The sequence below is a fragment of the Dromiciops gliroides genome, chromosome 4 (genome assembly GCF_019393635.1).
Source record: "Dromiciops gliroides isolate mDroGli1 chromosome 4, mDroGli1.pri, whole genome shotgun sequence".
In the NCBI taxonomy this organism is placed as follows: domain Eukaryota; kingdom Metazoa; phylum Chordata; class Mammalia; order Microbiotheria; family Microbiotheriidae; genus Dromiciops; species Dromiciops gliroides.
In genome coordinates this window covers 480,780,930-480,794,505 of record NC_057864.1, presented here as the reverse complement: position 1 = coordinate 480,794,505, position 13,576 = coordinate 480,780,930, and the positions used below count along the sequence as shown (strand labels likewise).

Sequence of the window (13,576 nt, the reverse complement as noted above, 5' to 3'; positions counted from 1 at the left end):
AGATTCTGTTCACACTGAAAGAATAGTAATCCAGTGCCTTTCACATACTTGAATAGGTCGGTGACCTCATCTATGTAGAAGTCATAGAATCACAAGAGGTAGGAGGGACCTCAGCAGCCATCCAGCTCAACCTATACACAAAAGGAATCCCTTCTATTACACACCCAACAAGTGGTTGTCCCATCTCCATTTGAAGACCTCCCAGGAGGGAAATTCACCACCTCCGAAGACGACCCATCCCACCCTGAGGCAGCTCTCATGGTCAGAATGTTTTCCTTACATCAAGCCTAAATTCATCTCTCTGCCACTTCCAGCCACTGCTCCTGGTTCTGCCCTTAGGGGCCAAACACCACAGATCACACCTCCATATGACAGCCTTTGCTAGGTCTTCTCTTCTCTAGGCTAAATGTCCCTAGTTCTTCATACTGATCCTCATTTGGAATGAGCTAGAGACCTGTCATCACCCTGGTTCCCCTCCTCTCATGATTTTCTAGCTTATCAAAGGCCTTAAGCCAGAACTTAAAACAATATTTGAGATGAGATCTGATTAGGGAAGAGCTCAGTGAGACTATAGGAATATATCTATGTCTGTATCTCATCTGTCTGTCTATCTGATATATATTTTATAGAGGTTAAAGATGTATACATAGACACACACACATATACATACATACATACATATATACACACGTACACACATATATCTAGGAATATATCGCCCTGTTCCTGGAAGTTTTGTCTCTCAATGCACCACAAGATTTCATTAGCATTTCTGGCTGCCACATCACCGTGTTGACTCACTGATTCTTCTAAAAGCCACAAAGGCCTTTACAGACTACAGGCCTTCCCCAGCCTATACTTGTGAAATTGATTTTTGTACCCAATTGGAAGACTTTCCATTTGTCCCTTTCAAATGTCTACTTATTAGATTTGGCACCAGGCTCTAGCCCAGTAAAGTTTTTTCAGATGCTGACTCTGTCATCCTCTCTGTTAGCTCTCCCTCCCAGCTTTGTGTCACATGCCCTTTGGATGTGCATTTAAACCAGTTCTGCCCTTACCCAAGTCATGGATGAAAATGTCAAAAAGCACAGAGCCAAGCCTCCATCTTTAGGGTTCTATTCCACTGGAGACCTTCCGCCATCCGACAAGTAACAGCTACCCTATTGAGTGCAACCATGCAAACAATTCTAAAACTATCTGCTTGTATCATCTTCTAATCCATATCTTTCCAACTCCTCTCCAGTGACAGCATGAGCTTCTTTGTCAAAAGCTTTCCTAAAACCTATGGGACCTCTAGCCACAGAATTTCTTTCATCTACAAGTTCAGTGATCTTGACAAAAATGACCTGTTCTTGATGAAGTCGTGCCAATTCCTTGTAACCAAGGCTTTCCTTTTCATATATTTTAAAAGGATCTTCTTTGTAATGATGTTATAATTTCCCCAGCCATTGAAAGTAAGCTCACTGGCCTATGGTTTGCAGACTTAATTTCTTGTCTCGTTTTTTTAAAAAGTCAGGACGGTTGCCCTTCTCCAATCTGATGGTACCTCTTCTACCTCTACTTATCATAATCATTCATAATTTCTGACAGTGGCTCAGTCGGCATAGCTACCTGTTTGCTTAGGAAGCAAGGATGTGGTTCATCTGGGACAGGAGAACTAAATCTGTCAAAGATGGTAAAGTGCTCCCTGGAATTAGTTCACTCTTAGTCCTTTTTGTTCTATCATTTCCAACATGACAACCCATCAACACTTGGTGCCTTGCATGTAGTCAATACTGATTTGTTGAATACGAAGGAGGATGAAGAAATCAAAGCTAACTATTCCCATATGAAAAAATGCTCTAAATCACTATTGATTAGAGAGATGCAAATTAAAACAACTCTGAGGTACCACCTGATACCTATGAGATTGGCTAATATGACAAAAAAGGGAGATAATAAATGTTGGAGAAGCTGTGGGAAAATTGGAACAATAATGCATTGCTGGTGGAGCTGTGAACTGATCCAACCATTCTGGAGAGCAATTTGGAATTATTCCCAAAGGGTTATAAAGCTGTGCATACCCTTCGACCCAGCAATACCACTTTTGGGTCTTTTTCCCAAAGAGATCATAAAAAAGGGAAAAGGACCTACATGTACAAAAAATATTTATAGCTGCTCTTTTTGTGGTGGCAAGGAATTGGAAACTGAGGGTTGCCCATCAATTGGGGAATGGCTGAACAAGATGTGGTATATGAAAAGGGTTTTTTTAAAAAAAGGTTGTTTCCTTTTCTAGCAGAAAGAGGGGTTGACCCAAGGTTAAGTTCCCCTTTCTGACAGCTGGAGAAAGGTTACTTTTTGGTTACAAAAGGCACCACCTATAAGACAAGGACTTCTGGAGTAGGATTAAGAAAACCCTGGAAGAAGTTAAACTATTCAGATAACCTGCCTTATCCAGTTGAATTATGTTCAAATCAAGTTTCTATCATTTTTTTATTCCTCTTCGGCTCTGTAAATCACTCAGGGTGTCTGACATCTGAGGAGTCAGGTGACCTGATTTGATAAGCAGATGTTAGCTTTGCAAATTAAATCATAGATGCTCAGTAATTTTATCATTTTCTTTTTATTTCAGATAATTAATTTTAAGATTACACAGCAGTTGGAGGCAACTAGGTGGCACAGTGGATAGAGCACCAGCCCTGGATTCAGGAGGACCCGAGTTCAAATCTGACCTCAGACACTTGACACTTCCTAGCTATGTGACCCTGGGCAAGTCACTTAACCCTCATTGCCGCACCAAAAAAAAAAAAAAAAAAAAAAAAAGAGATTATGCAGCAGTCACTAAAACCATCTGGCACTGGTTAAAAAAAGGAACAGACTAAACAAGGGAGACTGAGAAACAATAGAAATGTAAAACAAGAAGAGGCAACAAGAGAGACTCTTACCTGACTAAGTTCGTACATGGTCCTGGCCACCGGCAACTCTGGTACACCCTCTGGAACACTGTTTCTGACCCATTCTGTACTTGACAGGAAACCATCTTTGTCACTGTGTGATGGCACCAGTTCCTGTGGGGAAGAAGAAACTCATGTGTCAGATATGTGTTCTTTTCTAAGCCAACTACCATGACACCTGCCTTCAGAATTGTGTGGTACAGAAAGGTCGTTCAGTCCAACCTCTTTATCTTAGAGATGAGGAAACTGAGGCCCACGGAGGGTTAGTGACTTGACTAAGGTCACCCAGCTAGTGTCTGAAGTGAGATTTGAACCCAGGTCTGACTCCAGAGGCAGCGTTTTCTACTAAACTGTGAGTACTGAATGAGGTAACAGATTTTGTAAAACACAATGAAACTATAAAGTGCTATAGAAATGGAAGCTAATTTCATCAACATTATCTTGGAGGTGGAAGTGACCTTAGAAGCCAACGAGTCAAACCAACTAATTTTACAGAAGAATCTGAGTCCCTAAGAGGGGATGAGCCTGGTCCAAGGTCATACAGAGAGGCAGAGTTCCAATCCAGGTCTCCTGACTCCAATCCCATGCTCTTTCAACTTTCCCCCTATTGCCTCTTCTCATCACCATCATTCCTGTGATGACCACCATCAGGGAACAGCCATGTTGACGAGCATTTACTCCACAAGCTAGGATCTTTCACAGTTACCACTCAAAAATCTCTTCCTCAAAGAGTCCTAAAAACCACATCAAGGCCATTCTGAGGAAAACCTCACATTTGTGGAAAACCCCCATCTTCTGCTGAGCTCACTGGGACTTACAAAGCAAATGTCTCCAGCATCCTTACAAAAAAAGGACAAAAAGAATAGAACGTATGCTATTCCAAAGATAGGGAAAACAAGTCAGAGATAGTGAGTCACTTACAAACATCTACAGCACAAATCAAAGACTAAATTCAAGTCAGGAATATTCCTAGGCATTTAGGTGACATAGTGGGTAGGGTGTTAGATTTGTGGTCAGGAAGACCAGAGTTCAAATCCTGCCTCAGATACCTAGCTGTGTGATACTGGACAGGTTACATTGTTGTGGGAAATTCTGACGGAGAAACCCAAACGGTACTCAGGAATAAGGAAGAGTAGTTTATTGACGCGCCGGCCCAAAGCAGAGTAGCCTCTGATACTCTGGGCAGCCAAGAAGTGTCCAAGCTGCAGTTTTTATATCTCTTAAATGTGAAAATGCATGCAGGTTTTCACAGGTACATTGTAGTGAGCTACTTGGCAGACAGGAAGGCATATTTCAGTAAACAGAGGCATAAGTCAGGAAGTTGGTACTAAACCACAGACTTCAGGGGAACAAACAGTATGTTCTACTTTCCTTTTGGGGGTCTCAGCTCAGGCCTCAGTTTCATCCCCTGTATTTTCCCATTTTAACATAACCTCTCTCAGGCTCAGGTTCCTTATCTGTAAAGTATGGATAATAATAGCAACACCTCATAGGGCTGTTGTGAGGCTCAAATAAGATATAACTATTCGAGGCACTTTGCAAACAACCTTAAAGAACTACATAATTGCTAGTTATTATTCAATACTAATTATGCTATCATATATGATGCTATTAATATTATTATATATTATATTTATTACATTTATAATACTTATTTTTAAGATGCTACCACAAAAGAAACAAAAAAAACATGGCTCCCCATAGAGACAAGAATATGTTGTACCCATGATTCAAGCAAATGTCAGTATAAAATTGTAACAATGAAGAGGCCTTAAGGATGTTCAAACTAGTTTCAACCACTAGTGTTTGTTCTTTTTTCAGAAAGAAACGTGGATCTGGTTAAGCGCTTCTCAGCATAAATTACCCTATCTGTAGATAATATCTACATCTGGATTCATATAAATGTTTAACACCAGGATCTTTCCCTTCTTATCTAAAAGGTCTAAAAATTGCTGCTATACTCTGAGGAGTTTTTTAGTCAAGGCTTCTGGCAAGGAAATGAGCTGTGAGTTGAAAAAACATGTTTTTTAAATGCATCAAATCATTCTCTCTAAATATTTATTTTTTAATGGACTGAAAATGGCTTCCATAAATTAAGATCAAGCCCCACCTCCAAAAACAAATGAAAAAGGTAAGAATGGAAAAAGAAACCAAGGACACTCCACTCTTAAAAGCTGCATTTAAAAGCACATGGAATGACCTAGTTTCATCCAGGTTCCTAGAACAGTCTCCCTATACACACACGTGTACCATACACAGACACGCTCACACATACATACACATATGACCACATATACACATACATGAACACACATACATATGTACACACTTCTGCTGTTTACTACTGTCTCACTTTCAGGATTAGTGTTATTGATCATGATTTTTATCAGCCGTGTAATTCTATCTATCATTCTTTTTTTTAATCTATCATTCTTTAAAGCCGAAAGACTCTCAACCTTTGTCTCATCACTAGGGCACAGTGACAAAGTATGAGAAAGATGAAAGAACCACAAGTAATGTGCATGATATCAGAGCTACAGTTCTACCTTTGAGATCATTTATGCCTTAACAGAAGAGAAGCCCAGGGAAGGACCAGTAAAGTTGCCCAGTCAACAGAATTTGTATTTAAGTGACAATCAAGACAACTCTAGGTCTACTGATGACTGAGAAGTAAAGTGTACAATCAGGACTGGCCCTTTGCAAAAGTATTGGGAAAGTTTCTCTTTGCCCCCCACACATCCTGCTAGCCATCCCTACCCTAAAGTATCTTTTCTACTCCATGCTTTTCCATGCAGCCCAACTCCCAAAGCACAGAATCATTCTCCCATCATCTGTACCTCTGAGGACCATAAGCTAATGTCATTCACCAAAAGCCATCGGATACATAATGCGTCGTTTGAGAATTGTGGCACCAAGGGCTGGAAAGAACTTCAGAGATAACCAAATCACACAATCTTTCATATGGTTGTTAATATGTTTTCATTCTTACTTTGGGAACTATTTGTTCCTATCCTTTGACTTCTTATCTCTTTAGGTCTTGGAAAAGGGAACTAAATGAAATCTAGATCTTGGATATCCTACCTGCATTAATTTTATTGGTGTAAAACCTTCTCAGTTTCATATGTGGGAAGTTGTGAATGACTTAACCATTCTCAGCAATACAATGATCCAAGACAATCCCAAAGGACTCATGATGAAACATACTATCTACCTCCAAAGAAAGAAGTGATATTGATTGAACACAGACTTAAGCGTGCTGTTTTTTACTTTCTTTCATTTTTTTCTTTTATTCAAGTTTTCTTATATAAAATGACTAATATGGCAATGTTTTACATAATTGTACATGTATAACCTATATCTGATTGCTTACTGCCTGGGGCGGGGGGTGGGGGGGGAAGAGGAGGGAGGGAAGGAGGAACTCAAAACTTTTTAAAATGTTTATTATTATTTAAAAAACAAATTATTATTATTAATGGGATAATATCAACTTTCAGGAAGGCCTCTAGTGAAACACATTAGAGATTTGTCCTAATCTCTGTCCTGGTCAATATATATTTTGGCGAGGCAATGGAGGTTAAGTGACTTGCCCAGAGTCACATAGCTAGTAAGTGTCAAGTGTCCAAGGCCGGATTTGAACTCAGGTCCTCCTGACTCCAGGGCCAATGCTCTATCCACTGTGCCACCTAGCTGCCCCACCCCCATATAATTTCAAATGACACATAACTTACTCATGATCACACAGCTAATAAGTGTCTGAGGTAGGATCCAAAAGCAGAGTCCAGACTCCACTAGGGCTCTACCCATTAAACTGCTCTGAGTCTGAAGAGACTAAAATGAAATAAGATGAAATTTAAGATGGCCAGTACTAAACATGGTCTCAAAGACTCAACTGCTCCAGCAAAGTGTTGGGATGGCTCAGATGGACAATAATTCATATGAAAGAAATGTAGGGTCTTAGTAGGTTACAAGCTCTGTATGAGTCAAGTGTGAGACAACAGTCAAAAAAGTCATGAGAAGCAAGGTGTGAAATGCTATGGAGGGGCAGCTAGGTGGCATAGTGGATAGAGCACCAGCCCTAGATTCAGGAGGACCTGAGTTCAAATCTGGCCTCAGACACTTAACACTGTCTAGCTGTGTGACCCTGGGCAAGTCACTTAACCCCAATTGCCCCACAAAAAAAAAAAAAAAAGAAAACCTATGGAGAGGCCGCCCCTGCTATTCTCTGCCCAAGTCAAACAATGTCTAGAACAATGTTCAATTCTAGGTGCCGCTTTTTCAAATGCATAATAAACTGAAATGGTTCTAGGGCAGGACATCCAAGGGATAATGAGGGAACTAGAGACTATGACATTTAAAGATCCATTGAAAGTATTAAGAGATTGGAGTAGCCTCTGTAAAGCCATGATGCTATGGCATTTCCAACTATCTAAGGAATTACACCGTAGAAAATGTACTAATCTTGTTCTGCGTGGCTCCAGAAGGCAGTGACTAAAACCATGAAGTTACAGAGAATCTGGTATAAGCTGAAAGTAAGGAAATATTGCCTGATCATTAGAACCATTCACAAGTAAAATGGATTTCTGGAGTAGCTAGTGAGTTCTCCATCACCGGAGGCATTCAGGAACAGGCTAGATGATGACTTGTTAGGAATGTTATACAAGGAATTCCTATTCAGTCCAGCTTTACTAAACTTTGAGGTCCCTTTCTACAATGAAATTCTATGTGATAACTGCAGCCATGAGAGAAGATGTAAAGGTGAAAAATGTAAATGGAGAAAAGAACAGAGATTATGCATTTTTCTGATAGAACAATATAATGGAACATTTGCTTGAAAAAAGAGTTTGTCATTGGAATTAACTTTTGTTACTCCCCTGAAGAATTCAGAGAAGCATGGGAAGATGTATGTGAACTCATCCAAAGTAAAGTAAGATGGAACACACAACAATATACCCAATGACTACAGTAATGTAAATGAAATGAACAACCACATGCAAAAACACACACAGAAAAAAAACGAAACTTGAATACTCAGCAATTACAAGGATCTAGTTTGTCCCAGAAGAGATGAAAAATGCACTTCCTTTCTTTCTTTGCTGAGGCAGGAGACTATAAATGTGAAACACTGCATATGTAGTCAGACTCTCTTAATAAGTTGCTTAGTTTTACCAAACTACATTTTTCTCCCTTCTCATCTTTTTACAAAAATCCTTTGTTAAAAGGGATGGCTTTCTCAGTATGTAGAGAGGGATACATAAGAAATGAAAGTGATATAAAAATTAGATAGAATAATTTAAGGTTTGTTGTTGTTTTTTTAACCAAACTTTTCCCCATTTCCTGGCACATAACTCCACTCAAGTTTGGCATTTCTTTCAACACTGGCATTAAAATCATCCAGTAAAAATGTTTCTGTTTCTCTTTGGGATATCAGAGAGGTCTTGGTCAACAATGGCACAAAATTTCTCCTTAAGTTCTTCCACAACAAGAAATATTAGCTCTTACAGGCTGATGACAATAGCTTGGGAGTTACCCATCATAAATAGAACAGCAACCCAAGAGCCCCTGACAGCCTCTCATAGTGAGGCACTAATGGGATCCCAAGAGACTTTAATAATAATAACCACTCTCTTCCCTACTTCAGGTTCTGCTTATTCATCCAGGGCTAATTCCTGTGTGATCAGAGCTCTCAGAAAGTCCCATATGCCACTACCACTTAAATACAACTCCCAATTATGCTAAACCCTCCAAATTCTTAAGAGGACCTTCTCTAAACAGACCAAAGACTCCACTGTCATGTCATGTTTCGTTATTTCACTTGTGTCCTACCCTTTGTGACCCTATTTGGTGTTTTCTTGGCAAAGATGCTGGACTGGTTTGCCATTTCCTTCTCCAGCTCATTTTACAAATGAGGAACTGAGGTCACACAGCTAGGAAGTGTCTGAGGCTGGATTTAAACTCATGAAGATGGGCCTTCTTAATTCCCATTCCACTGCTCTATCCACTGCCCCCCTTCTAGTTGGTGACTAATTATTCATGGTCTCTAGTCTACACATGAAAAGCTGGTGAGATATTTATCAGGGCAAAGTAAACGGTTCCTACCAGGCACCTCTTTTATCTTTCTTCATAGTTGCCCAAGTAGTGACCACATGGAGAACAGAAAGAAAAATTGTAAAGGTTTTTGCTCAACTGGTTTTTACAATTGTGGAAATCGATATCTTTCTAAATATTTGTCTTGTATCTCCCAAATTTCCACTATTTTACCTATTCCCTAATAATTGAAACAATAACCAGGAAGCCAAAGGCTATTTGCTCATGTCTTGGAAGTTTACCTACATCATAATAGAGCATTTTTAGACACCTATCTGCTTGTGATCCTGGAACAAAGTGACAGACGTGGAGAGTACCTTCTCCAAGGAAGTAATACTACTACCAACAGAGCTACTGAGAAAGTAAAAGATATACATATACATGTGTTTACACACAAATACTCACCCAGAAACCCCATCAAAAAACCATGGATCTGTGATTAATGAAACAAACCAAGTGTATCCCAGGAAAAGGAAAGTGCCACCGTCTCGACTTTATGTTGATCTTCTTGGGATAATTTTCTCTAAAATCTGTCTTAGTTGGAACAAATGTTGCTCATATTTATATAAAGAATACCCCAATAGCCCCTCCTAACAAAGCTGGCGTTTGTATGGGTTGTGGTTGTCCCTAAAGTTTCCATCTACATAACAACTGTAACAAATTCTATTTTTGTTTTTAAAAGGATAACCGAGTGGATATTATACTTAGCTATGATCAGCTTTTAAAGCACATACAAGTAGATAGATTTTTCCAGACTTTCCTCATAATCATTTTTTTTTTGCAGGGCAATGAGGGTTAAGTGACTTGCCCAGGGTCACACAGCTAGTAAGTGTCAAGTGTCTGAGGCTGGATTTGAACTCAGGTCCTCCTGAATCAAGGGCTTACCTAGCTGCCCCCAATAATCTTTTTTTAAAAGATATCAATTCCTATGCAATCCTTGCGAAGAATTTAAGTAAATCAAAGGTCACTTTTTATAGGAAATTATGCCAATCTGAAAATCTGCTCCTGCCAACATTTTTATAAAATCCTGAGTAGTATCAGGATCTAAACTGATCTGCACTGAAGGCCAGAGCTTAGAGGAGGTGGGCAATTTTCTATTCCACATGGAGTTTCCACAGGGAGTGATAGCTGAGAGACACTTCGACTATATTTTGTGAAGGGATTAACAGTGAGAAGACAGCAATAGAGTAATTTGTCAGTAGCTTGCTGAATAACCTGGAGTTTTTGTGCTTTACTGCGATCAGAGAAGAGGAAAACACCGTTAAGTCCTGGATTCCAATTTCTGAAATCTACCTAATGGTTGGCTGTTGTCCTTCATGCTTGAAGAAGACAAGAGTGACATCACTATGTTGGAGGCAAGGTACAGAGTGTCTGCCTGTGGCTGATCAGACCAGTACAAGCTCAGAAGGCTCTACCACAGGTCGGGCACAAATAGTCCCTATGAACATTTGGAGTGGAGATGGCTCTGGATTTGTGCATCTCATGCTTCTTTCAAGCTACTTCAATACTGCTTTGCTCATAGAGCTCAGGCCTTCTCTGATGAGGGCATGCCATGTTGGGTGGTCCTGTGCCAGGATCTCCCATGTTACACCATCAATTACAAAGTTCTTCAGAGAGACCTTGAGGGTATCCTTGTATCACTTCTTATGACCTCCACGCGAGGGCCTGCCTTGTGTGAATTCTCTTTTCAGCAAGCCTATACTTGGCATTCAAACAATATGGCCAGCCCATCAGAGTTGTGCTCTCTACGACAGAGTTTGAATGCTTGACAGCTCAGCTCAAGAGAGGACCTCAGAGCCTGATACCTGACCTTGCCAGGTGATCTTCAGAATCTTCCTAAGATAATGCACATGGGATTGATTCCCCTTCCTGGCATGGCGCTGGTATATTGTCCCGGTTTCACAGGCATACAACAATGATGTCAGCATGATGGCTCTGTATCCCTTTGCTTTGTTGGGAAGGCTAATATCTCTTCTCTCCCACACTTTCCTTCAGAGACTCCCAAACATTGAGCTAACTTTGGCAATGCATGAGCCAACCTCATCAGTTATATGGACATCCCTGGAAACTATACTGCCAAGAGAAGTGAACTTATCCACAGCATTAAAAATTTCTCCATTTGCTATAACCAATGGTTCCATGGAAGGATGGTGTGGTACTAGCTGGTGGAGAATCTCTATTGTCTGGGTGTTAATTCTTAGGCCAAAATTAGCACAAGCAAAAGAGAATCAATCCATACTTTGTTGCATCTTATACTCAGAGACTGCATTGAGTGCATAATCATCTGTGAATAAAAAGTCATGCACCAGCACCGACCCTGGATTCAGGAGTACCTGAGTTCAAATCCAGCCTCAGACACTTGACACTTACTAGCTGTATGACCCTGGGCAAATCACTTAACCCTCATTGCCCCACCAAAAAAAAAAAAAAAAGTCATGCACCAACTCTCCCTCTACTTTAGTCTTGACTTGTAGCCTTTTCAAGTTAGATAATTTACCATCAGTGTGGTAGCTGACCTTGATGCAGCTTTCATCCTCATTGAAAGGGCCCAACAACATTGCTGAAAATATCATGTTAAAAAGCACGGGAGCACTTAGCGCACAGCTCTGCTTCACTTCACTGGTGACTGGGCAAGCACTAGAGTCCATTATCCATAACCCATGCAAGCATGCCATAATGAAACTGATATATAATACCAATGAACTTTTTTTTTTTTTTTTTTTTTTTTTTAGTGAGGCAATTGGGGTTAAGTGACTTGCCCAGGGTCACACAGCTAGTGAGTGTGTAAAGTGTCTGAGGCCGGATCTGAACTCAGGTCCTCCTGAATCCAGGGCCGGTGCTCTATTCACTGAGCCACCTAGCTGCCCCTCCAATGAACTTCTAAGGGCAACCAAATTTTGCCATGATGTTCCACAAGCCCTCATGACTGACAGTATCAAAGGCCTTGGCCAGATTGACAAACCTTGTATTGTTAGGGCCAAATTTAGTATGGGGAGAGCTAATTGGGCGGCTCACCATAATATTGGATTCAGAAAATAATGAGAGACCTCTAGGTCCAGAGTTTCCCCTTCTCCAAACTGCCTCTTTTTCAGTTATGTCTCCCAGACTGATAAGAAAGGAGATTAACAGCCTCTTTTCCACAAACAAATCAGGTTCTATTAATGGGGAAAAAAAATTTACAGCACAGGTGGAGTCAATAAAGCCAGGGACAATGAGAAAGGGGATAGAGAAAGGGAAAAATCTGACCCTCTTCCCAGAGGAGGTCTAGGGTAAAAAGGCCCCCAGGTACCTCGAATAAGCTCTACTTCCTCAGCTACTCAGAACAACCTGGGGTCAGGCAAAAACTAACTCAAACCCTAAACTTGTTTCCAGCTCAGCTGGCCTAATGAACCAGCCTCGCTTCAGTAACACAAACTCACCACTACCTGGAATCTGTAGTTCTAAAGAGAATCAGCTTTGCAATCTCTCCTGGTGAGGTCCGAAGATCAAACACCACCAGTTCATTTCTCTCTCTCTCTCAACCTTCATTCCCCCATCCCTCTCTGAGTACTTTCTCTCCCCCTTCCTGCCTGTCTCACAGGAAGGGTGGTTCTATAGCCAGACTGAGTCTCCAATTTGTTTAACATACGCCCTGGGCTGTCCCCATTATAATTTGGCCAGGCCCATGTGGGCATGGGGGAACTCCTAGGTGGGGGTTAGGTACTTTAGTTTGATACTTTGATTCAAAAATCTTCTTTGTGTTGTTTGTTCTATAGTACACACCCATCTTCTCTTAGGCTTTTAAAGCTTTCATCTTTTCAGTCTGACCATGATGAAGCAAAGATGGGGTTATGGAAACACCAAAGCACAATTCCTTACAGTATACAGATCTTTGTTCTGCTCCTGGCATTTCTCCTGGAGTTGTTGGGCACCAAATACCATGTTGGCTGTTTCTCCACCCTTTCTGAAGCCACACTGGCTCTCATGTATATGACCATCTTCCAGGTAAAGGATTGGCCTATTAAGGAGAACTCAGCCAAAAATCTTGCCAGCAATGACACCTGTGATTGTCACAGGACAATCTATTGCCTTTTCCTTTATAGAGATGGACAATGGGGGCATCCTTGATCTCCTAGTGAATTATCTCCTCTTGCCATATAACCTGGAATCTTTCTGTCAGCTTTTGTATGAACAGTGGACCCCGTGCCTTGTAAATCTCAGTTGGAACAGATTCAGCACCAAGAGCTTTGTCACATGAGAGTGTGTTGTTTAAAAATCTAAATGTGGGTTCTAATCTGTCCCCTCCCCCCAGTTTTGGGGGGAAACTGGCTAAAATCACTGATAAATTCACCAAGAGTTTAGGATTTCAAGGGTTTATTAAAAGATATAGTGAAGAGAGAGATAGATTGAGAACAGATTCCTTACAGCATGGAAATCCTAGCCTTCCTAACAGCCCATGTGAAGTCCTGCCACCAAACTGATGCCTCAAACCAAAAAAAGGAAGATCCTGTCTGCCAGCCTCAATTTCCTACTTCCTGTCCTCCTCCCAGAAATGGGAGGTTCTTCAAGTTGATTGGCTG

At 40.7% G+C, this 13,576-nt stretch overlaps 1 protein-coding gene across 2 annotated transcripts in view; it reads right to left on the bottom strand.

Annotated features, from left to right (window-relative positions):
• Positions 1-13,576, bottom strand: part of COL26A1 (collagen type XXVI alpha 1 chain) — a 255,016-nt gene that overhangs the window by 207,902 nt on the left and 33,538 nt on the right. For both annotated transcript variants that reach the window (XM_043964456.1, XM_043964457.1), the window contains exon 2: positions 2,925-3,047. In XM_043964456.1, the coding sequence (XP_043820391.1) occupies positions 2,925-3,047 (123 nt within the window). The remainder of the gene's footprint in view (positions 1-2,924; positions 3,048-13,576) is intronic.